Source organism: Hemiscyllium ocellatum, chromosome 8 (assembly GCF_020745735.1).
Source record: "Hemiscyllium ocellatum isolate sHemOce1 chromosome 8, sHemOce1.pat.X.cur, whole genome shotgun sequence".
In the NCBI taxonomy this organism is placed as follows: Eukaryota; Metazoa; Chordata; class Chondrichthyes; order Orectolobiformes; family Hemiscylliidae; genus Hemiscyllium; species Hemiscyllium ocellatum.
In genome coordinates this window covers 59795261-59819485 of record NC_083408.1, presented here as the reverse complement: position 1 = coordinate 59819485, position 24225 = coordinate 59795261, and the positions used below count along the sequence as shown (strand labels likewise).

The 24225-nt window shown below is 39.7% G+C and overlaps 1 protein-coding gene across 1 annotated transcript; it reads left to right on the top strand.

Moving 5' to 3' along the window:
- Nucleotides 1-411: 411 nt before the first annotated feature.
- pnn (pinin, desmosome associated protein) lies at nt 412-23569 on the top strand. The gene is made up of 9 exons (XM_060829098.1): nt 412-538; nt 2672-2743; nt 3059-3127; nt 8252-8324; nt 10921-11015; nt 11559-11634; nt 13424-13579; nt 13660-13798; nt 21949-23569. The coding sequence occupies exons 1-9, from the start codon at nt 426-428 to the stop codon at nt 23094-23096; spliced, it is 1941 nt and encodes a 646-aa protein (XP_060685081.1). The 5' UTR covers nt 412-425; the 3' UTR covers nt 23097-23569.
- Nucleotides 23570-24225: the final 656 nt, after the last annotated feature.

Genomic DNA, 24225 nt, shown 5'->3' with positions numbered 1-24225 from the left:
TAAGTTAACTGGTATTCCATTTTCTGTTCATTGTGTTTCATTCCATAATTTTGTAAATAAATTCTGTTTGTTTAAAACTTGGCAGTCAAATCAGCTAATTTACTCCCGGAATATCCATTATAGACTTAGCTAAAACAAATAGCAAATTTACCGACTAGGCTGCCTGTTTAAAAATATTTTGAGGTGTTTGGCTTAGTTTCTAAAACCCCTGACTCTTGAAACAGTCACTGAGGCTCTCCTCAGCATTAAATAACTGATTGGCCAGTGCCCTGGGTTTCGGCCATTTGATTGGACTTTATACAGAGATTGAACAGCGGTGATTGGCGCTTTAGTTTATCCATCACTAACAGTAGGCGGGCCGATAGGGGAATGGGTGGAGCCTGGCTTGTTCCCAGAGTGCTGTGCGCACGACGGTGAAAGCAAAGATGGCGGTGGCGGTGAGAAGTTTGCAGGATCAACTGGAGAAAGCGAAGGAAAGTTTGAAGAATGTGGACGAGAACATTCGGAAGCTGACTGGCCGGGACCCGAATGACCTCAGGTAACCGCCTTTCAGCCTTCGGCACCTTAGGTTTGGCCGCCATGGCCTCGTGGTTCTCCGGTTTACATCCATAGGGCCGCCAGGTGGCCGGGCCCGGGCTTCTCCCCGGCAGGAGAGGGATAAGCGTCGAAACGAATCCACGGGAAGGCGGAGTTGGAGGCCGAACCCTGGGACTGACTCCGGGATTGACTCCAGTGGGATCCCACACCTTGGTCCATCTGGCCGCTTCCCTCAGGCCGGTTCTTGGGCCTCGCCGCCTCTCGGCAAGCAGGCCCCATGGCCGACGTAACCATGGGAATCGCCAGCGGCAGAATGTCCCAGCTTTGGGGGAGGCTGGGGGCCATCAATCCCTTTAGTGAACGGAGGAAGTGGCGAGAGGATAGCAACCCAATTCGATGGCCACTGCTCTCAACACATGTTGACGATTGAAACGTGCAGAACGCCCTCCCCCTTTCACATGCACGGCTGTGAAGTACTCCCTTCTGTATTCGCTTATCGCGGTTACTCTCAGATTCCCGCGTTTAAGGACCTCACTCACCCCATCATAGAATCAATTCGCGACGGTTAAAAGAACCTCAGTAATTAAGAGGTGGATTCGTAATTAGTCACATTTCGGGGTAACCAATTGTAAACTGGGGAGTTTCATCATAAATGTTTCTGCTTCTTTGAATATATGGGGACCAAGATAAATGTGGCCAGTAAGGAGGATTTTCTGTAAAAAGTATCGAGTCACTTTCCGCTTTGTACAAAAACACCACTAATAAATTGGTTATCTTGATTTTAGTGTACTTACTGATGCACTTATTTAATGACACCATGAAGTTTTGAAACATGGTTGCAGAATGATAGAAAGTCGAACTCTTTTGTCGATTTTTGTCCGAAAGTAGGAACCGGAGAAAACTACTGAATACAAAATAACTGTTTCTTCCCTGTCCCATCCCATTTCCACAACTCGTGTGTTTTCTGAAATAGTCCCAGAGCTCAGTCTTGGCAAATTTGACATCATCGTGTTTCTTTAAATATGTTTTACTCCTCTTCAGAGAATTGAAAGGTATCTTTGTGTTACATCTTTTTAAAATATTGGATGAGTGCTTTAGAAAGGGCACTGTAATCATGATTCAAGAAAGCCCAGAGTGTTGACTGCACAGGGTGTTTATTGTGGTTGAGTCAGTAATGATAGTTGATCAATATTTTCATATTGTGGCAGAGTAACTGGAAGGAGTAGGCAAAGTCAATCTGATCAATAACAAAAGCACAAAGATTTTAGTACCAAGCATATATAAAGGTTCAGCCGAACTAAAAGTTTATTAATATACATTGCAAAAAACTAAACAGTCATTTTTGGGAGGGGAGGGAAATACTAGGTTGCTTTCTTGCCAGTATTTGGCTCAAGCCATTTGACTTCTGTAATTTTAATGGGCGGATGGTAAGACGCCAAGATGAGCATGAGGCTTACCGGTTGAATTTGTGTTGACATTCAAATTAAGGTTAACCTCATTGTTTGAGATTATGTTGTGTGGCATTACGTTTGGAGTTGTGCAACAGTTTGGGGAAGTCATATTGGAACTGATCAGGCAGAAGTGGGTAGAAATCTCATTGAATTCATGGTATGAAAGGCTATAGGAATAGAAGCAAGAAAGGAGAAAATAAGTTTATTGTGACACAGTGGTAGAGAAAGCTTAAATGGTCAACTGTATTGAAAGTCTTAGACTCAAGGGGATGATTTCATTGAAGTCATTGGTGATCATGAACAGGATTGACTGCAATCTGAAGGAATGAGTGATAAGTCAAATAGAGACTGGTAAGAGGAAAACTCCTTTCATTTGTTTCCTTGTTTGCCATTTCATCCGTTAATGTTCAAAGGGGTTTTGCAGTGGATTGTTGGTAGAGTTTGCCATTATTTTTGTTTAATATGACGGTATGCATGTTTTGCTAAATCTTTTGTTTCCTCATCAAAAGTCAAGTGGTGTCTTTTAGACCTATTGCATTCCCTTCTGTGGGTGAAGGTCATAGATATTAGTTATGCAAAGGTCTTTCTCACTTCCAGAATATTTTCTTATAGTTTACTCTATACAAAATCCCCTATTGGGTAGATTTTAGTACTTGTTAATTCAAATTTATTTTTAAATACAGGCCCGGCCAAGCTAGGCGGCTATCCATCGCAGGTCCTGGTGGAGGTAGGGGACGTGGTCTTGGATTACTGAGGTAAGATTGAAATTCTTTACCTGCTTCTTTACCTGCCTTTACGTTTTCATTGGTAGAATAGAATCTTATGCTATGTTGTATATTCTAAAGTTAAAAGATTTGCATTTTGTTTTATAAATGTCCAATGTAAGATTTCAGTTTAGAATGTGATGTTGTTTGATCTTATTGGCATGTATTTAGCTTTAGTTTGCAATTTAACGTGTACTAGGAATGCTGTGAATTTTTAATTTGTGATGCGTTTTATTTAAGAAGAAAATTTTAAGAATAAAAGAACTTGCTGTAAATAACTCTACTGTTATTTTCTTACTTAAATAGACGTGGACTCTCTGACAGCGGAGGAGGTCCCCCAGCTAAACAGCGAGATTTAGATGGGGCACTCAGCAGGTATGTTATCTTTTATCATAAATCCTTCCAATGTGACATTAGACTTTGTGCAGTCCTCTGCAAGAATTATATAGTCAAAACAACTGTTTATTACACTTACTTGAGAGTTAGTGTTTTGGATATGTTTAATTTTGAACGAGTATTCTGTCCAAAAATAGAGATGCTGAGGTGAATTCTTGCTTAGTAAATTCAAATAAGTAGTCCTTCAATTTTGTACCATGTCTGGGGTTGGCAAAAAGAGTAATCTGAATTTCATTATTAATTTCCATAGAAGAATCCTTATTACATCTTTTCAAAATATAGTAAAATTAATCTACCAAAGAATCCATAAAATTTGGGCAAGTGGTGAATGGCATCATTATTTGGTCATTCTTGAGACAAGTATGCATGTTTTTAATGTGGTTTCCTAGTTTCTTCAATATATTCAGTAACATAATTGAAGTATACAACACAAAAGGAAGTCATCAATCTCTATTCAATCTAATTCCAGTTTCTAGTCCTCTGTCCGTTCACTGAACGGCTGTGGGTGGCATTGGCTGGGCAGCATTCATTGCCCATTCCTAATTATCCAAAGGACAGTTAAGAGTCAGCCACATGTCGGTGGGTCTGAAATCACTTGTAGGCCATACCAGAATATTATTGCACCAAGTGGGTTTTTCCTGACAAACTGACAATGGTTTCATCGTGGTCATTGGACCATTGCAGAATTTTATTAAATTCAAATCCTACTATCTCCTTCGGTGGGATTCAAACCTGTGTCCTGGGTTAGCAGTCTAGCAATTAATATCATTTGAACATCGCTTCCCCCTAAACTATTAAAGTGCCCATTATGCTTTCTTAATCATATTTTCTACCTGTTTTGCTGCCTTCAGGGATTTGTCAGTGTGTACATCAAGGCCCCATTGTTCCTCTATCTTAATCTAACCCTTGTTTTTTTTTTTCCCTTCATTGATGGCTGTAATAACAATTCTATTAAGCAAATGTCAAAATTATCTTGGACCTCTCACATTTCGAATCCTTCACACTTGTTAAACACTCTTATAAGACTGCTTTGACTAATCTGATGAAGTTAAGTTTGTAACTTAATTTGTAAAATTAATAAGCAGGAGGAGGCAGTTGCATAGTGGTAATGTCACTACTAGTAGTCCAGCGTGCAGACACAGGTTCAGTCCCACTATATCAATTTCAATTAAATAATTGAATTAATAAAATATAAAGTCACTTTCAGTGTTGGTGATATGAATCTTTAAATCAATTGTTATAAAAACTGATTTGGTTTATGAATGTCCTTCAGGAATGATTCTGCTAATCCTACCTGGTCTGGCCTCCATGTAATTCCAGATCCAAGTGATTGACTGACTGATTCTGAAAAACTCAAGCAAGCCATATGATTCAGCTAGTTAAGAAAGGGCAGTAAATGCTGCTTTTCCACTGCGTTCCACATCACATGAAAGTAATTTTTAAGACTTGCTTGAACAATTCATTGAATTGTTTAGAGCTTTTAGGCATATAATCATGCAAGATCCAGAATGGAATTTTGAGTCAAATTTGCAGTAAGTGGGGTAAGCTTTGAGTACAAGTCCTTTGGAATAAAGGAGTCATGGTAATCACATTACTGTCATAGTATAGGTACCAAGTAATGTAATGTGACTAATGATACACAATGGCACATCACATTCCTTCCTGCACGTGTCCATGCTGAATGTAGATGACCAAAAAGATACCTAGAAAATAGGAGCATAGTATGTGTAGTCTATTCCTCAAGTGTATTCCACTACTCAACGTGAGCATGGTTGATCATCCGACTAAGTACAGTGTTCCTGCTTTTGCCTGACGCCCTTTGAAGCTTTTAGTCTGAAGAACTATATCTTCTCTTGAAATCCTGGTGTTTGGGCCTCAGCTGTTTCTGTGGCAGAGAATTCCGCCTCTTTCCCCCCCCCGCCACCAATCTATTGCCATTCAAATAATAATCTGCTTTTTTTGTTTTTGCTATCAAAGTGGATAACCTTGCATTAACTCCATTATGCTTCATCTGCCATGCGTTTGCCTACTCACTGAATTTGTCCAAATCAAACTAAAATTATCTAACAATTTTTTAAAAAAGTATGTTGTTGAGGAAGCTTTTGAGCTAGAAGGCATTTCCTGGGATCTGAATTGCACTGAAGGTGCCTAATCAGCGACTGTATTGAAATTCTATAATTGTCGGTCCTAATTCCATTGAATCTTTTTATTTAGGATTAATTTATGTTCATTGAAAACCCTGTATTTTTGTATGGACTTCTATAAAAATCTTTCCACAACCTGATTTCAGTTGATTATCTATATTTTTAGCTTGGACCTTTCTACGTACATTTTTAGATTAGATTCTCTATTTATTTTTTAAAAATTGATACAAACTTCACCAACTTGATATCACATTGCCAACCCCAGGTTTCCTTTGTACAATAATTTATCTATCTTAAATACTTTAAAAGGCAGTTAAATCAATTAAACATTGCAAGATTTGAGTGTACATCGGCCAGAACTGCCTCAGGCTTTTATACTTCCCCAAAGACAATCATGAACTATTTGTGATTTTTATAGCAAATGACAGATTTCTGGTCACCTTTTGCTAGTGCAAACACTATTTCTAGGTTTTTTGAAGTTAATTTAAAATTCCAAACTGCCATTATGGGGTTGAACTTGTCATCTATGAAATATAAATTTGTCTTTGGATGATATGTGTAGAACCTCAGGAAATGGGGGACATATTTATTAGTGAGTAGTTTGCATCTGTGTTTACTGTGGAGAAAGATGAGCAAGCTGGAGAACTTGGGGAAAATAAATAGCGACACCTTGAAAGTCCATATTACAAAGATGGTGGTTTTGGACATCTAAATATGTAGAGATGAATAAATCCTGAGGACCTAATCAGGTATACCCTAAAGAAGTGATTACTGGGCCCTTTGACATATTTGTATCATCGATAGCTGCAGGTGAGGTTCGGGAAGATTTGAAGGTCGGCTAATATAGTGCCACTATTTAAGAAAGGTGATCGGGAAAAGCCAGGGAACTATAAACCAGTGATGGGCAAGTTATCGGAGAGGATCCTGGGACAGGAATTGCATGTGTTTGGAAAGGCAAGGGCTGATGGCTTGCATGGCTTTGTGTGTGGGAAATTGTCTAATTTGATTTGAGTTTTTTGAAGAAGTAGTGAATAGGTTTGAGGGCAGAGTGATGGAAGTGATCTATATGGACTTCAGTAAGGCTTTTGACAAAGTTCCTCATGGCAGACTGGTTAGCAAGGATATATTGCATGGAATACATGAGAACTAGCCATTTGGATGCAGAACTGGCTCGAAGATAGAAGACGGAGGGTGATTGTGGAGGGTTGCTTTTCGTACTGGAGGCCTGTGATCAGTGGTGTGCCACGAGGATCAGTGTTGGGTCCACTGCTTTGTGTAAATGATTTGGATGTGAACATATGACATGACTAGTAAGATTGCACCTAAATTGGTAGAGTAGTGGACAGCCAAGAAGGTTACCTCTGAATATAACGGGACCATGATCTGATGGGCCGAGCAGTGGTGGATGGAATTTAAATTAGATAAATATGAGGTGCTGCCTTTTGGAAAGGCAAATGAGGGCAGGACTTCTGCACCTTAATGGTAAGGTCCTGAGGAGTGTTGCTGAACAAAGTGCAGGTTTCTAGTTCCTTGAAAGTAGAGTCGCGGGTACACTTTTCACACATCAGTTGCTGTCTGTATGGAACAAGCTGCCAAAGGAAATGAGTGAGGCTAGTACAATGACAACACTTAAACAGCATCTGGGTTTGTACCGATACAGGCTAAGGGCTGCCAAATGGGATTAGATACATTGTGATGTCTGGTCAATGTGAACTATTAAACTTGTTTTCTGTACCAGCCTTATTCTTTTCTGTTTCCTCACCCCATACCACTATTTTAAGGACTCCCCAGGAACAGTTGCAGATTTCTTCCCCCCCCCCCCCCCCCCCCCCTCCAAGAATATTGATTCCATTCCAATTTGTATGTAGGTCATTTCTACCCTGAAGACACCCCAAAATAGTGAAACCTTGCCCCCTTCATCAGCTCCTCAGCTACACATTCATCTGCAATATCCTCCTTGGCTTGAGCGGATCTAAAAGCAGGGTTTTTTTTCTTCCCAAAGGGCACAATTTAGCATGTCTGTAGACCCTTTGGGGAAAAGTATCTTCACTTTGAGGTCTATTTGGGTTAAGCCAAGCTATTTTTCGAAGAGCCTGAACGAATTATAGTTGACCCAAAATGTCCTTTTTTCAAAAAACCAGTTGGTCCTGAGATCAAGGATTCTCGACTTGTATGTCTTCCTGAATATTGCACCTCCAAATTCAATATTCCCACGCTTAATGTTACTCTTCTTGTCAACTGCATCCAAGGTGTGAAGTTACTCTACATACCACAAAATACTTGGAACTGCATTCCTGATGAAGGGCTCCTGCCCAAAATGTCGATTCTCCTGCTCCTTGGATGCTACCTGACCTGCTGTGCTTTTCCAGCACCACTCTCATCTTGACTCTGATTTCCAACACCGGTTGTCCTGGCTTTCACCTTGGAACTATCTTCAGCTATTGAAGTTCAATACACTAATGCTAAATTCTGTATTTTTAATTAGCTGATCTCTCACTTGTACAGCCTTCTGAAATGTTCAGCTGTGTAATCAGCATGCAAACTAGCATCTGCTCTTACCAAATCAGGTCTACCATGCCCACATCATATATGAACAAACAAAATCAGCAACAAGATTTGGAATTGTTTCCAAAAGAACAACTAATTGTCACTGGAAATGTGCAACATTCAACAAGAATCAGACCCTTTTTTTTCCTGCTAGAAAATAAAAATAATTATTTCATCCCACTGTGCCTCTTGATGATTAAATCATACTTGAGCTGTGGGTGCTTCATATCTGTAGTCTGTTTATACTAGAAACATGTTGACAGAAGTCAAAGTTAAGCATTTAGTGCATTTTATTTTGCACCCTGCACTAAAATCTATGTAGAAGTGATAATGTTTTTGCTGCATGCAAAATAAGAGTCAAGTGCATGAATAAATTATATTTCAAAATCCAATTGGTGCTCTCTTTTAATAGGCTGGGAGATCGTCGATCTAGGAGAGAGTCACGTCAAGACAGCGACGCAGAGGATGATGAAGATACAAAAAAAGTATTGCTTAATTGCAAAATAAAACTTCTACTCATTATTGATTCAGTTGATAGATAATTTGTACCTTTTTATTCATTCATTGAATGTGGAAAGTGGTAAAGATTTATTTCTCATTCCTCACAACCCTGGAGGAGATGTGGTGAGTTCGCTTCTTGAACCACTGCACTTCCTCGGGGCATGGGGCTTGATACCCACAATGCTGTTGGGGAGTTCCAGACATCTGACCTAGTGACGATATACTTCCAAGTGGGGATAGTGTAGGATCTGGGCTGGAACTTGCAAATGATTATGTTCCTATGCATCTGCTTGCCTTTCTAGTTCAAAGTTTTCCAAATCCTTATCCACTTTGACCCCATTTTGTGTCTTGAAAATGATCAAGCCCTCCTTGATGAGAATAGACATCTAATGATGTGGGAAATTGGGGCAGAGAACTGACAGCCATATCTGCCTTAGAGCTCGGTACAACAGCAAATACCGCCCTGTAAACCCTGCAGACAACTCCTAACCTACATCTGTAAGCTTATCAAAATTGAGGGAATTGTAATACTGATTAGTCGAGCAATAGCTTAACACTATGTATGATGCTGAGAGTATGACTGAAGACATCATCACCATCCCAAGGTGAATCTTGTCCTAAGGGATGGATGCCGGTCAATCAGGTTGCTTTCTCCTGGATAGTGTTGTGCTGCGTGAATGTTGTTGTAACTGTACCTCTCCATTTCAGTGGTGAAAATGTTATGCTTGTGGTTCTTGAACTTTAGAATTCTATAAAGAACAAAATCCCAGACATAGCAATTGGCTCAACCACAAACTTATTAAATCCTTTAAATGCTCCTAAATCCCTGATACGACACCTTTCAGCTAGTCTGAATGACACAACATCTTGATCTGATTCACCTTATTTTAAGTCCCTCTGCTCTTCCTGAAAGCTCCATCACCATGACTTGTTAGGGGAAAAAGCTTTGACATAAAATCTCACTTCAGCCCAAACCTTACTTAATTTGGTGATGGTTATGCTATTGAATGTAAAGGGTCAATGTCTAGATTCTCTTGTTGTGCTGGTCAATGACCATCTTCTTGAGTAGCCTGATTGTTGCTCACCACTTAACAACCCAAGCTATCATGTTATCCTGGCCAATTGTCTCTCACTGCGTGAGTCGCAAATGGTGCTGTACAGTATACTGTGTAATCAATAGTGAACACCCTACTTCTGACCTTATGATGGACTTGTATGGTAATTGATGCAACTGAAAATGTTTGGGTTCAGGACATTACCTTGATAGCCTCCTGCAAGAATCTCCTGGGAGTGAGATGATTGACTTTCAACTCCCATAACCACCTTCCTTTGTGCTAGCTAGACTCCAGCCAGTGGAGGATTTTTCCCCATTGACTATTGTGTTTTTAGCGTTCCTTGTTGTCAGACTTGGTTGAATGTCACTTTAAGGACTGTCACTTTCAGATCACCCCTGAAGTTCTGCTCCTCTTCTGTGCTGGGATGAATATTGTAACTAGGTTAGCTACTGAGTGGTACTGACAATGCTAAATGAAGATTATTGAGCAGCTTACTGCTGGACTTGTCAGCAATACGTCGTCTTTTTTGACTCGGCCAGTTGTGTCAATGCAGGTGATAACCAGTCATGTTTGGTGATAGTCCTTTGAATCCCTCATCAAGAGCACATTCTGTGCCCTTCATGTTCTCTGGGCTTCAAGTTGGTTGGATTGGTAGATATGAGTTAGCAGAAGTTTTCCTTGCTAATATTTGACTTGCGGCCATAAGATTGTGGCAGCTGGCGTGAATGTTGAGGACTACCATGCCAACCTGTTTTTGATTCTATCCCATTGTTGCAGCCCTGGAGGGGTCTTTCATGCCCGTGGAACACCAGGGGTGCATTGATGATCTCTTAGACATTATGGAAATATATCGTAGACAATGTCAGGCTATTTTGTCGTTAGACTGTAGTGCATCTCTCTCAATTTGATACAAACCTGCAAATGTAGATAGGGAGGACTTTACAGGTTTGCTATTATGGTGATCTCTAAGGCAGAAATTGTGCTCTGTCCCAATTTCCCCCTATCTCTCTCAGGTCATCTTTACACGATCACCATATATCAGATCTCGCAGAGGGAACTACGAATCAGGCTATTCCCAGATCTTTGTAAAATTCAGTACAAGCATGACAATATTAATTTCAAAGTTGCCTTGGTAAATTTGGGCTAGACGGGAGCTTTGCAAGCAAGATTTTGGATGTCAGTGAAGAAATGTATTTTTAAAAAATGAAAGAACAACGGATGCTTGAATTCCAAAAGAAAACTAAAATTGCTGGCAAAACTCTGCAAGTCTGGCAGCATCTGTGGAGAGAAAGAAAACTTAACACTTAAGTCCAGTGACCCATCTTCAGAACTGATTCTACAATCTGTTCTGAAGAATTCTGGTAGATTCCACTAAAATGCTGCCATAATTGAACTGCCTACTGGCAATCAGAGTACAGGGTCTATTGCTACAGAAGTGTTTCCAGTGAGTTGGCTTTTCCCATTAAAAAGAAAGTTACAAATTTTTGCTGAAGTGGAATTATTAATTTCACTCTGTTCCTTATAGCCAGCGTTGCAGTCTTCTGTTGTTGCTACCTCCAAAGAAAGAACACGCCGAGACCTTATTCAAGATCAAACAATGGATGAAAAGGGCAAAGAAAGGTATCTCTACTTCACGGTATAATGGTCAAAAATTAACCTCTTTGGAACTTATTACGAAAAAGACTTCGCACATTTTTTAGACGATACTTGGTTTCAACTTCTGTTTCTATTGATGTATAGGGTGTGTACAAGGAGGATAAATAGCACTCCAGTCTTGGACCAGTGTAATTTACTAGTCTGCACTGGTGTAAACTAAAGCTACAAATTGTATGTAATCTGATTTTTATTTTGTGTGTGTGCAATAGTAACCAAGCAGTTTTACTCGGCTATGAGCACTGAATTCAAAGCTGAACTGGAAGTGGTTTCAGCAGTTGTTAAAGCATTTAGTTTTTTTAAGAATAACTATTTACTATTAACTCAAATGTTGTTAGTTAGACGTCCTACCGCCTGAGTATTTAACGGTTAAAAACTCTACAACCCCAGGAATAAATTGTAATCTCATCATGTTGATGAATTTATTTTGCAGTATATTCTTGACAAGTTTTTGGTCCAATTCCAAAGCAACAAGTACAAAGTGTCTAATTGCTGTCTTCTACTTAATAGGAATCGGCGGATGTTTGGCCTGTTGATGGGTACACTGCAAAAATTCAAACAGGAATCTAATGTTGCAACTGAGAGGGTATATTTTTCTTTGTATTTGCTCTTCACTTTCTGGATTTTGCATCGAATATTTGGGTCCTGATTATTACAATACAACAACGGTATCCGAAAATATTTCAAATAAATCAAAATAGAGTGCAACAGATGTCATTATGAATCAGTTTCTACCTCAAAAATGCATGTACACAATCTTAAACTTCTTAAAATATGGCAAACTAGAATGTGTCTCATAAATTTTGTTCCAATCCCATGCAGCTTTCTGTCTCCAGGCAGAAGAAAACTGCGATTACTATATTTGCTGTGATTGAGTGAGGATCAGGGTTATTGTTTACCACGAACAGTAGATCTGGACCAGTTCAGAATGACATGCTGTGTTAGTTAAATGCAACATTAATGAAGAGCATCTATTTCCATGTTCACTTTATAGTAATTTTTAATGAAATGATGAGCCGCAGTTTAAATTTGAATCAGAGGTGTAATGTACATATTTTAACTGTGCTGAATGGCTCTAAATTATGCCATGTGAATAATTATTTGGATTTTGCCAGTCAGGAAGTGCTCCCCATAGGGAGAGATTTAATGACAAATAATGATTCAGATCCTGAAAACTTACAAAATATTCTCACTTGTTAAAACTAATCATTGTATCATTTGGTGATGAATTTGAACATGTCCCAAGGATGATAGGACAGAGTGCTGACTTGCTCTTTTCTGGTACCCCAGATCCATTCATAAAACACTGACTTCAATTTCTGTCTGAACTGTGCTAATGATTTCAGTGGTGTTTCTCAACGATTCAAACAAACTAAATATTTGATAGTGTGCTGAATAACTGTCATGCCAAAAAATGTTCCTTTGTCCAGTGGTGATTCTTGGGCTCACTTTAAGCACTTCAATTAGTGTATTGTTTCTTAGATTGCAGCTCGTTGTCCAAGGCGACATGTAAGTTTACTTAAAAATTATTCTGTACGGCTGTATAATCCGTAACTTCATTACATTGGTGATCTCTGAAGATTTTGGTAGATTCTTCAGAAATCCTATTGATTCAAACGTTTTTGTATCATTCTACAGTGTACCAATCTGTGCTATTTAAGTTCAGTACAAGTTGTGCATCGCATTGAACCTAAAGGCTTTGTAAGAGGATGTTACCTATCTATGGAATGTATATACACACATGCAATGCTAGTATGTTGAATAAGTTGTCGGCATACTTAAACATTGATGCAACCGAAAGATGTGTGTTTGCCTCTGGTGCCCTTGAATAATGTCTGTCCTAATGGCAGTTCGGCCACACTTGACCGTGAAGATTGACTGCATTGTTCATTCTACTTAAATGTACAAATTTTGATGATTTCATCATTATTACTTGCATTTAAGATATGTTAACAAAACCTTTGCAGTATTGTAACAGTTTTTTGTGCTATTATCAGAGTAAGTTGAGAGAAAGCTAGACATGAAATTCTGGTGATCACATGAATGGCAAGATGCAGCATTCATAAAATTACTCTTCTGAATTAAATTTATTTTGATGTGGGGGTACTGGTGTTGGACTGGGGTGGGCAAAGTCAGAAGTCACGTGACACCAGGTTATAGTCCAGCAGGTTTATTTGAAATCATAAGCTTTTGGATCGCTGCTCCATTAACTAAGGAGCAGTGCTCTGAATGCATGTGATTGAAAATAAACCTCTTAGGCTAAACATGGTGTCATGTGACTTATGATTTCTTGTTTAAATTCTCAGACACGAGCAGTGTAGAGTTGAGGTTGAAAGTTCTTGAGTTTTGATGCTTTTTTTTTCCCTTACCAACAGCAAAAAAGACGTCAGGAAATAGAGCAGAAACTTGAAGTGCAAGCTGAAGAAGAACGTAAACAAGTAGAAAATGAAAGGAGAGAATTATTTGAGGAGCGTCGTGCTAAACAAACTGAGCTAAGACTTCTAGAACAAAAAGTGGAACTGGCCCAGTTGGTAAGAATTTGTTGTCTGCATAGGAAATTTTTGAATTTTGCATTCGCTTGATCTTTAATGTTTCTTCCTTTTTCAAACAGCAAGATGTATGGAATGAACATAATTTAAAAATAATCAAGTACATCAGAACCAAGACAAAACCTCATTTATTTTATATACCTGGTAAACATTGTCCAGCTACTCAAAAGCTTTTGGATGAATCCCAAAGGAAGATGAATGGTAAGTGTTTTTACAGTAGAATTACAGATAATGCCTTACCTGAACCCAGTTTAAATCATGTAATTTCAGAAATGTAGCTTGCTAAACAAAATAAAAATTTGAGTTGTGATCATTTTTTTCCGGTATGTCACTGGTTCATGTATAGAAACAGGATTTGCAGAATGGCCAGTGTACAGTTATTCTAAAGAAAGAGACTAGCAAGTGGATGATATGGATTGCTGTGTGTTTTTAAAAACAAGTTAAGATTTAAGGCCAAGTGTGACCCAAGTGCAGGCACCCTTTTTGAAAATGTTATAATGTAAGAGACAGGTGCTGAGTGTAAGATCAAAATATAATGTGATGAGTATAAGATATTTTCAGTTCAGAACAAGTAAGGGGATAGCTATTTATTGACTAATAACTAGAGAATGATTGTGTTTGAAAGGGAGAAAGGAGCTCTTTGTGGTCTCAAGGTGAAAGGGATTGTCTTGAGGTGACATTTCTTTTGTCCCCCACTTGGAGTGTACTAATAGATTGCCAAAATATTGGAACAGTATTAAATCTAGACAGATGTGGGCCTTGCACAATTTCATTACTAAGATATTGTGTGTGTAAAGAAATGTTTGTGTTAAAGATCAAATCAAGTTTAAGAGCAACAAGTCCAGAGGACAATTTAAGGGTATTATCTTGTGCTTCAGAAGTCTCAACTTGAATTCTTGGTAGCTCAGCAATTGGTTTTCTATCAATCTGTGTTTTTTTTTTAAATGTCTATTTAGAAATTCTGTTTTAATAGAAAACAACCTACTAAAATCATATTGTTTATTCAACTGAGAATGAAATGGAATATGCGGAGGACAGACTGCAGAGAGAAAAATTCGTTAAACCCTTGAACAATGGATATTAATATGAGGAGAGCTAAGATTGTTTACATGGTTGAGAATGCAAAGTTAGAATATTCTTTAAAGGAATGAAGGTATGGATACAAGTAAGAGTTAGCATGCAAATACAGTGAACTACTTGGAAGCAAATTGGCATAACGATCTTTAATGGAACAAATATCTAAAGAAAGATATGCTTGCTTTGCAGGCAGTGCATCAAGTATAGAATGGGAAGATTGTCCAATGCTGAGGGACTGAGTTAATTCTGTCTGCAATCTGAATTTTTTAAAAAACTGTCTTATTGAAAAATTTAAGATGCTGAAGGAATCTACTTTAACACTGAGGTTGTTTCTGCTGGTTGGGTAATCTGGAACAAGGGAGACAACCTTTGGCCGAGAAATCAGCCATTTAAGATTGAGATGAGGGGAAGCAACCTGAGAGGGCTGGTGAGCTTATGGATTTCTCTACTCCTACAGGGTTATAAGTGCTCCATTGTTGAGTATATTCAAAACTGAGGTAATCAAGAGTTTTGAACTTGGGGAATTGAAGGAATATCAGTAAGTGGCAGAAAAGTGGATTTGAGTTAAATGTGTACTATGTTCATTTTAAATAGTGGATCAGGCTTGAACTGCTGATTGGTCTACCTCTGTTCCTATCTCTTATGCAGTTGAGTCTAGTCAGTCCAAGTTTCAACTATTAATCTTAAAAAAAATTCCGGCAGTTTTTTTTAACTAACAAATTTGGCCAGTTTTGTTCTGTTTGAATAGGTTTAGCAATGAATGACTATGATACTGAATAAAAATCAGTTGAATTGTGATTCATTCACAGCTCCGGTTTGAACGTTGCACCAGCAGGCCATTTGTAACAAATGGTGTCCAACTGAGATGGACCAAACCAATGTTTTTTTTTCATGATTAAGGTAGTGCAAGGCTGATTTTTGCAAGGTGTTAGTTTGGGTTACTCAAACTGAAATGTGCCAATGTGTGCACACATCCTGTTCTCATACTGTGCAACCAAATGCACTTTATATTATGCACTTTATGCCCAACATTCTGAGACAGTCAAGCAAGTTTCCATTCAAAGGGTCCTTCAAACATCACCCATTCAACACCACCTTCACCTCCTCCCCCCGCCCTCCCCCAAATAAACAGATTATGTTCTATAAATGAAAATGTCTTTTTATAGCCTTACAAGGGATTGCATTAAATGCATGTGGCACTGGAAAAGCACAGCAGGTCAGGCAGCATCTGAGGAGCAGGAAGATTGACATTTCGGGCATAAACTCTTTATCATGAAATGTCGATTCTTCCACTCCTCGGATGCTTCCTGGCCTGTGATTTTCTATTGTCACACATTTCAACTCTGATCCCCAGCATCTGCAGTCCCCACTTTCTCCTGCGTTAGATTGATATCTACCATGTAGTTTTCATGGTAAGTTCCAAAGGTGACCAGTTCAGTTGAGAGATTTCCTGGCATCTAAGCAGTCTTTCAGAAATATTGCATCATGATCAGAGGTTGATTTAAATAGAAACAGAAACACAAAAGTGCATTTAACTCAAATCCGCTTTTATGCCACTTACTGATGTCCGCATATAAAATCTAGGCGGTATTTTGGAGCACTCTTTAACATATGTGGTTTTCGAAGCAATTTGAAGGAACATCAGAGTCAGACTGTGTAATGCTGATCTCCTTTCCTTATAGTGCTACATATCTCCTTTTCTTCCTGTCCTGATTTATTCAGGTCCCAACCATGTTCACTTTGCAACTTTGTCTCTGCATTGGCTATTGCATCACACTTGGTATTTCTATTTTTGCAACCAAGTCATCTGTCTGGTCATAAAGAGCCTTTAGTTCTGTCTCTTTTATCAATTTTCTTTATTCCGATCTTATTTGCTGTGGCAGCCTTATGTTTATGCTCTGCCCTTTCCTGTAAGAATTGGTCTTGTTAGCTACATTGGTAGTCTTGCTATTGTCTTGTCTTTATCTGTCTAAAGTTTTTAAATCTTCTCTCCTTGAAAACATTTGCATCCCCTCCCTAAACATTATGGTTTTAAACTGCACGCCTAGTATCTAATTTGTCAGGCAAAAGCGATTCCTGATGAAGGGCTTTTGCCCGAAACGTCGATTTTTCCTGCTCCTCAGATGCTGCCTGACCTGCTGTGCTTTTCCAGCACCATTCTAATCTAGAATCTAATTTGCCAGGCTTACAATTCTTCCATGCCAAGTTTTAAACTACACGTTCATCTGTCGTTTTGTTTTTACTGTCGGTTTACTTGTGGCTTGAGTAATGATTCAGGAATTTCTACCTTTTGTATTTCAATCCTGAAACACTCTGCAGAAAGTCTGTCTTAATCCTACCAATGGTCAGTGATAATAATTGGTTCCTTTTCCTTTCTCTCTATGGTACCAGGGAAGCAGCAGTTTTCTGGACTTTGTCATTCTGATGTAGAGAACGTGGTGTTTCCTACTAGTACACTGCCCTCTCCAAAAAAAGAAACACCATCACTACTACCATCATTACTACCCTCCCCAAAACCCCTTGAATGGTCACTGCATCATGATGCTATGGTCAGTTTGCTCAACCTTCCTGCAGTGTTTGCTCCTCTTCACAAGCTGCATGCATATCAAACCTGTTGGATGATTTGAAAGGGCTGAATCTCCCCTTCAGTCTCTCTAGAAGCCTATACCTACTACTTCAGTTTAGAAAGGACAAAAGTTTTTGTATGTCCTTGGTTAGCCTGATAACTTTCAATCTAAACCTCAATGTTGGACTTGACTTTTCAGTAAGGGAGGACCAACGATTGTCATATTTAGCCTCATGGATGCTATTGTAGTCACCGCTGCTTATGTAAATCTACATTTTCTTTTAGTTGAGTTTCATAAATTGCCCTGAGACTTGAATATGCAGTACTTAGGTCCTAAGGCTGTTGGCATATTTACTAGGTTACCACATCTTTCCCCAGAGTTATACAGTAACTTTAAATAAGAGTATTGCTAAAATAAAATTGCTGTATCATTTTAAAGTACTGAGTGAGACTCCTAGGAGACCTCTGCTGTATATATAACATTGTCTAGTTGATTGAATTTTGTATTTGTTGCAACAAATGAATTCAAGTTCCAGAACAATCTTTCTCCACCTCAGTGTTTCAAGGTTTCATTTCACACTGTTTGATGCAATTCTTAATATTCATCTCATTATGCACGGCCTGTTACAAGGAAGTAGTGAAAATATTCCTAAAAATTATCAGAGGAGTACAGGACTTCGTATTGAAGAGTCAAATTGGTTTTTTTTTTAAGCGCCATATTCTTAATTCCTCAGTCTAATGTTTGTGACTGACTGACAGATTTTAACTAGTTTTATGCATAGGGTATTGCAAGTTTAATGACTGTTAATTAGGTAACTATTGACTAATTTGATAGTATTCTTATTCTACTGCAGTCATCTTTAATAGCACAAATTTTAGTTCCTTAAGTGTATATTAATACTTTAAAGATGCAATGTATCCATGGATCAATATTGAATCTTCCAAGTTCCAGTCCTATTCCCTCACTGAGGACATATTTTTATTCAATGAGATGCAAAATGAAATCTGACCACTTGAAACCGTTTCTCTTACTCAATTTAGAATGCCTCTCTTTATAGAACATAGAAAGATACAGCGCAGTACAGGCCCTTCGGCCCTCGATGTTGCGCCGACCGAATCCTACCTAACCTACACTAGCCCAATAACTTCCAAATGCCTATCCAATGCCCGCTTAAATGACCATAAAGAAGGAGAGTTCACCACTGCTACTGGCAGGGCATTCCATGAACTCTCAACCCGCTGTGTAAAGAATCTACCCCTAACATCTGTCCTATACCTACCACCCCTTAATTTAAAGCTGTGTCCCCTAGTAACACCTGACTCCATTAGCGGTAAAAGGTTCTCAGTGTCGACCCTATCTAAACCCCATATCATCTTATACACCTCTATCAAATCTCCCCTAAACCTTCTTTTCTCCAATGAGAACAGCCCCAAGTGCCTCAGCCTTTCCTCATAAGATTTTCCTACCATTCCAGGCAACATCCTGGTAAACCTCCTCTGCACTCGTTCCAATGCCTCCACATCCTTCCTATAGTATGGCGACCAAAACTGCACACAATACTCCAGATGAGGCCGCACCAGAGTCTTATACCGTTGCAACATGACCTCAGGACTCCGGAACTCAATTCCTCTACCAATAAAGCCCAGTACACCATATGCCTTCCTCACAGCACTATTTACCTGGGTGGCAACTTTCAGAGATCTGTGTACATGGACACCAAGATCCCTCTGCTCATCCACACTACCAAGTAGCCTACCATTAGCCCAGTAATCCATCATCTTGTTACTCCTACCAAAGTGAATGACTTCGCACTTAGCTACATTGAATTCCATTTGCCACCTTTCTGCCCAGCTCTGCAACTTATCTATATCCCGCTGTAACCTACCACTTCCTTCCTCACTATCCACAACTCCACCGACTTTTGTGTCATCCGCAAACTTGCTTACCCAGCTTTCAAGCCCTTCCTCTAGATCATTTATAAAGATAACAAAAAGCAATGGTCCCAAAACAGATCCTTGTGGAACACCGCTCGTAACTGCACTCCAAGATGAACTTAGTCCATCAACTACTACCCTCTGTCTCCTTCCAGCCAGCCAATTCCTAATCCAAACCTCTAATGTATCCTCAATGCCATACCTCTGTAGTTTTAGCATTAGCCTACCATGGGGAACCTTATCGAACGCCTTACTAAAATCCATATACACAACATCTACTGCTTTACCCTCGTCCACTTCCTTAGTCACCTTCTCAAAGAACTCTATGGTTTGTGAGGCACGACCTGCCCTTCACAAAACCATGCTGGCTATCCTTGATCACGTTATTCCTATCCAGATGTTCATAAATCTTATCCCTTACCACTCTCTCTAAGACTTTGCCCACCACTGAAGTCAGACTCACTGGCCTATAGTTACTAGGGCTATCCCTACTCCCTTTCTTGAACAAGGGGACCACATTCGCTATCCTCCAGTCCTCTGGTACTATTCCCGTTGACAATGACGACATAAAAATCCAGGCCAATGGCTCTGCTATCTCCTCCCTAGCTTCCCATAGGATCCTAGGGTAAATGCCGTCAGGCCCAGGAGACTTATCTATTTTCATCCTCTCCAATATTCCCAGAACCTCTTCCCTGCATATTTCCAGGCCATCCGTTCTAATCATTTGTGACTCCATATTCACGTCAGCAACAGTGTCCTGTTCCTGAGTGAATACTGATGAAAACTATTGATTTAGTGTCTCTCCAATCTCCTCCGCCTCCACACACAACTTCCCACTACTATCCTTGACTGGACCGATACCTACCCTAGTCATCCTTTTATTCCTGACATACCTATAGAAAGCCTTTGGGTTTTCCCTAATCCTACCAGCTAAAGACTTTTCATGTCCCCTTCTCGCTTCTCTTAGCTCTCTCTTTAGATTCTTCCTGGCTACCTTATAACTCTCTATCGCCCCAACTGAACCTTCACGCCTCATCTTTACATATGCCGCCTTCTTCCCTTTCACAAGGGATTCCAATTCTTTACTAAACCACGGCTGCCTCACAAGGCCCTTTACACCATGCCTGACTGGTACATACTTATCGAGGACACGTAGTAGCTGCTCCTTGAACAATCCCCACATCTCATTAGTGTTCTTCTCTTGAAGCCTGTTTTTCCAATCCACACATCCTAAGTCATGCCTCACTGCATCATAATTTCCCTGCCCCCAGCTATAACTCTTGCCCTGCGGCGCACACTTATCCATCTCCATCACTAAAGTAAAAGTCACCGAGTTGTGGTCACTGTCCCCGAAGTGCTCACCTACCTCCAAGTCTAACACCTGGCCTGGTTCATTACCTAGAACCAAATCCAGTATAGCCTCACCTCTTGTTGGCCTGTCTACATATTGTCAGGAAACCCTCCTGCACACATTGGACAAACACCGACCCATCTAATGAACTCGAGCTATAGCTCTCCCAGTCAATATCTGGGAAGTTAAAGTCCCCCATAACAACCACCCTGCTACCTTCACTCTTTTCCTGAATCATCCTCGCAATATTATCCTCTACTTCTCTAGGACTATTAGGAGGCCTGTAGAAAACACCTAACAGGGTGACCTCACCTTTCCTATTTCTAACCTCAGCCCAAACTACCTCAGATGGCAAGTCCTCTTCCATCGTCCATTCCACTGCTGTAATACTATCTTTGACAAGTAATGCCACACCTCCCCCTTTTTTACCCCCATGTCTGATCCTACTAAAACACTTAAACCCTGGAACCGGCAACAGCCATTCTTGTCCCTGTTCTACCCACGTCTCTGTAATGGCCACAACATCGAAGTCCCAGGTACCAACCCACGCTGCAAGTTCACCTACCTTATTCCTTATACTTCTGGCATTGAAGTATACACACTTCAATCCACCCTTCTGTTTACAGGCACCCTCCTTCGAGATCGCTGCATTATTCATAACCTCCCTACACTCAAGGTCCTGTACCCTAAAGCTACAGTCCAGGTTCCCATGCCCCGGCGGAGTTAGTTTAAACCCTCCCAAAGAGCACTAGCAAACCTCCCCCCAAGGATACTGGTGCCCCTCAGGTTCAGGTGTAGACCATCCTTTTTATAGAGGTCCCACCTTCCCCAGAAAGAACCCCAGTTGTCCAGAAAACTTTGACTTAAAATTATAGTTCTTTCTCTTAAAATTTAACCTGTTCATATTTGATTTTATTTTGGAGCAAACAGTGATTTCAGAATGACAAACTATAAATGAAGTGCTGGAAGGTCTGGTATCATGGGTAGTTACAGGAACTGTTTATTCCTGTCAGGCAGTTCTTCAGATGTTGCTGTTTGCAAAATTATTGCAGGTTTTCATAATGCATTGGAAGTAAATGTGTAGAAAGGATATGTTTTCATTTTTGGAAGGTGTGCAATGCATGTCCTGTTTCCCTTCCCTGTTTTGCATTTGTAATCTGTTTGCAGCAACCATGTTGCCCTATAAATATCTAATTGTTTAAAAAGCAAGAAAACTAGCTGATCTTTGTAATGGACATATCTTGTAGCAAATCTAGGAATATGGCCTATAACATGGATATCAATTTGAGCAGAATCTAATTAATATGATCTTTTATCATCTCTTATGTTCCCTGCACCACCACTATGATTTATATCTTTTTGATTTGGTGCTACATTATATTTAAGTTTTGTATGCAAGTTTGTTTATTTTTGAATCTTCAGGTATTTTTGAACACAGGCGTCTGGAGTTTGCAGATCAAATTAACAGAATGGAAGTTAGACCTAGACGTCAGTCACTGAAGGAAAAAGAACAGCGAGAGGTGCAGAAGGAAGAGCAACAAAACGAGGAACAGGAGGGTAAGGTGGCTCACCATGAAGAGGTGGAGGTTTTGGGTAACCAGAATAATGATGTAGAAATGGAGGCAGCAGAAGAGGAAGTTGAAGTAGTTGCAGTTAAAAGTGTAGAGAAACAGCAGGACAAGGAGCAAGAAGTGGAGGCTGAGGAGGAGGAGGTAGAGGAGGGGGAAAACAACAGCCAGCCAGAGAGTATGCCTGTTGATGATAAGGAAGTAAGCCAAAATGTAGAGAACGATCAGGATATGGTGGAGGAAGTAGATGAGTGTAGGGAGGACAGAGTAGAAGAGGTTTCTAAGGAACCTGAACCTGAACCTGAGTCTGTGCCTGAGCCAGAACCAGAACCTGAGTTGGAGCCAGAACCTGAACCCAAGCCAGTACCTGAGTTGAAATACAAACTGGAATCCGAACCCAAGCCTGAACCTGAGCTTGAATGTTCGGTTGAGAATGAACCAGCACAAAGTCCTGTAAACACTCAGCCAGTGGATTTACAAGTGGAACCAGTTAGGGTGTCACCAAGGAAAAGCACAAGTAGGAGCAAGAGTAGTAGCAGGAGTAAAAGCAGAGGTCGTGAGAAGACAAAGAGTAAAAGTCGCAGTCGGAGTAGCAGTAGCACCAGCTCGAGTAGTAGTTCAAGTACCAGTAGCAGTGGCAGTAGCTCGAGCAGTGGTAGCAGCAGTAGAAGCAGTTCCAGCACTAGCAGTAGCAGTGGCAGTAGTAGCAGAGATAGCAGCAGTAGCACTAGCAGCAGTAGTGAGAGTCAAAGTAGAAGTCGTAGTCGGGGTCACAGCAGGGACAGAAAGCGGAGGAGGAGCTCAGATCGAAAGCGTAGAGTTACTTCAAATGCAGACAAAGATCGTAAGTCATCAAAACCCAGTAGCAAAGATTTAAAAGGATCCAGGGAAAAAGGGTCACGGTTAGATAGGAAGAGATCTATAACAGAAAGTCATTCAGGCAAAAGATCTTCACGGACTGAAAGAGATCATAAATTGGACAGGAAAGACAAAAAACACTAATTCACAGAAGACTGAAAAAGAAAGAATGACTTTAGGAAGGCTATGTACAATGTACCTGATAAAAGGAGGGATGTTTTCTTTCAGCTGGAGGATAAAGCCGCCTTAAGTCTTGCTTGCTGTATAGTACTTTTATTTGAAAACCATGAGACTTAAAATTGCCATTAGACCCTGTACTTTTACAATGTTTTGTATGCACATGTTTCTCTGATGATAATTAAAGAGTATTTCTCAAGATGGCGTTGTATGGAAATATTGTACTAAGCTTCATAGAAGGGCTAGCCTTCCTCTCTTTTCAGTGTTTTTAAATCTGTTGTATTCGACCAATGATGCAGTTCTGTACAGTTGCAATTCCAGGGGGAAAAGATGTCATCTGAACATTGTTAATTCTTAGTGTAAAGATGGTTGTCTTTGAATATGTACTATACAGTTCCTTTATGTAGAATTAAATGTACATTTTAAAGAGTGAAAACTGTTTGTCTTTCTATTAAAATGTTTCTACAGAATTTGTGATATATTGAAAAGTCCTTGACTCATGAAACAAATAAATCACTCCTAAACAACAAACTTGCAAAGTCAAAGTCTGAGAGATTTAAATACCACCACTTCAAAAGTTGAGTGCATAATTGCATATAGCCAGGAAGATCCCAAATTTGGTTTGAACTCAGTTGCTTAATCTTGGTTGGGATAATTACTCTTCCGTGTCCTATGACTGGAGAGAGGAAAAATTAGTTGGTGTTGCCTTCTTAATCACCCATCTATGATAGTGTTTACATATGCACATCTTTAGGGTACACTTGCTTTTTGTCATTTTAAGTGATTTGGATGTGAACTAGATTGGTTAGTAAGTTTGCAGATAACACCAAAATTGGAGGTGTATTGGACAGCTAAGAAGGTTATCTCCAATGATCTTAATTACATGGGTCACTGGGCTGAGGAGTAGCAGGTGGCATTTAATTTGGATAAATGTGAGGTGCTGCATTTTAGAAAGTCAAATCGTGACACGACTTTTACATTTAATGGTAAAGAGCTGGGGAGTGCAAGTTCATAATTGAAAACGCAGTAATTGAAAGTAAGTGAAATTGCAGATAGATAGGATAGTGAAAAGGGTTTTTGCAAGGTTTGTAACTCA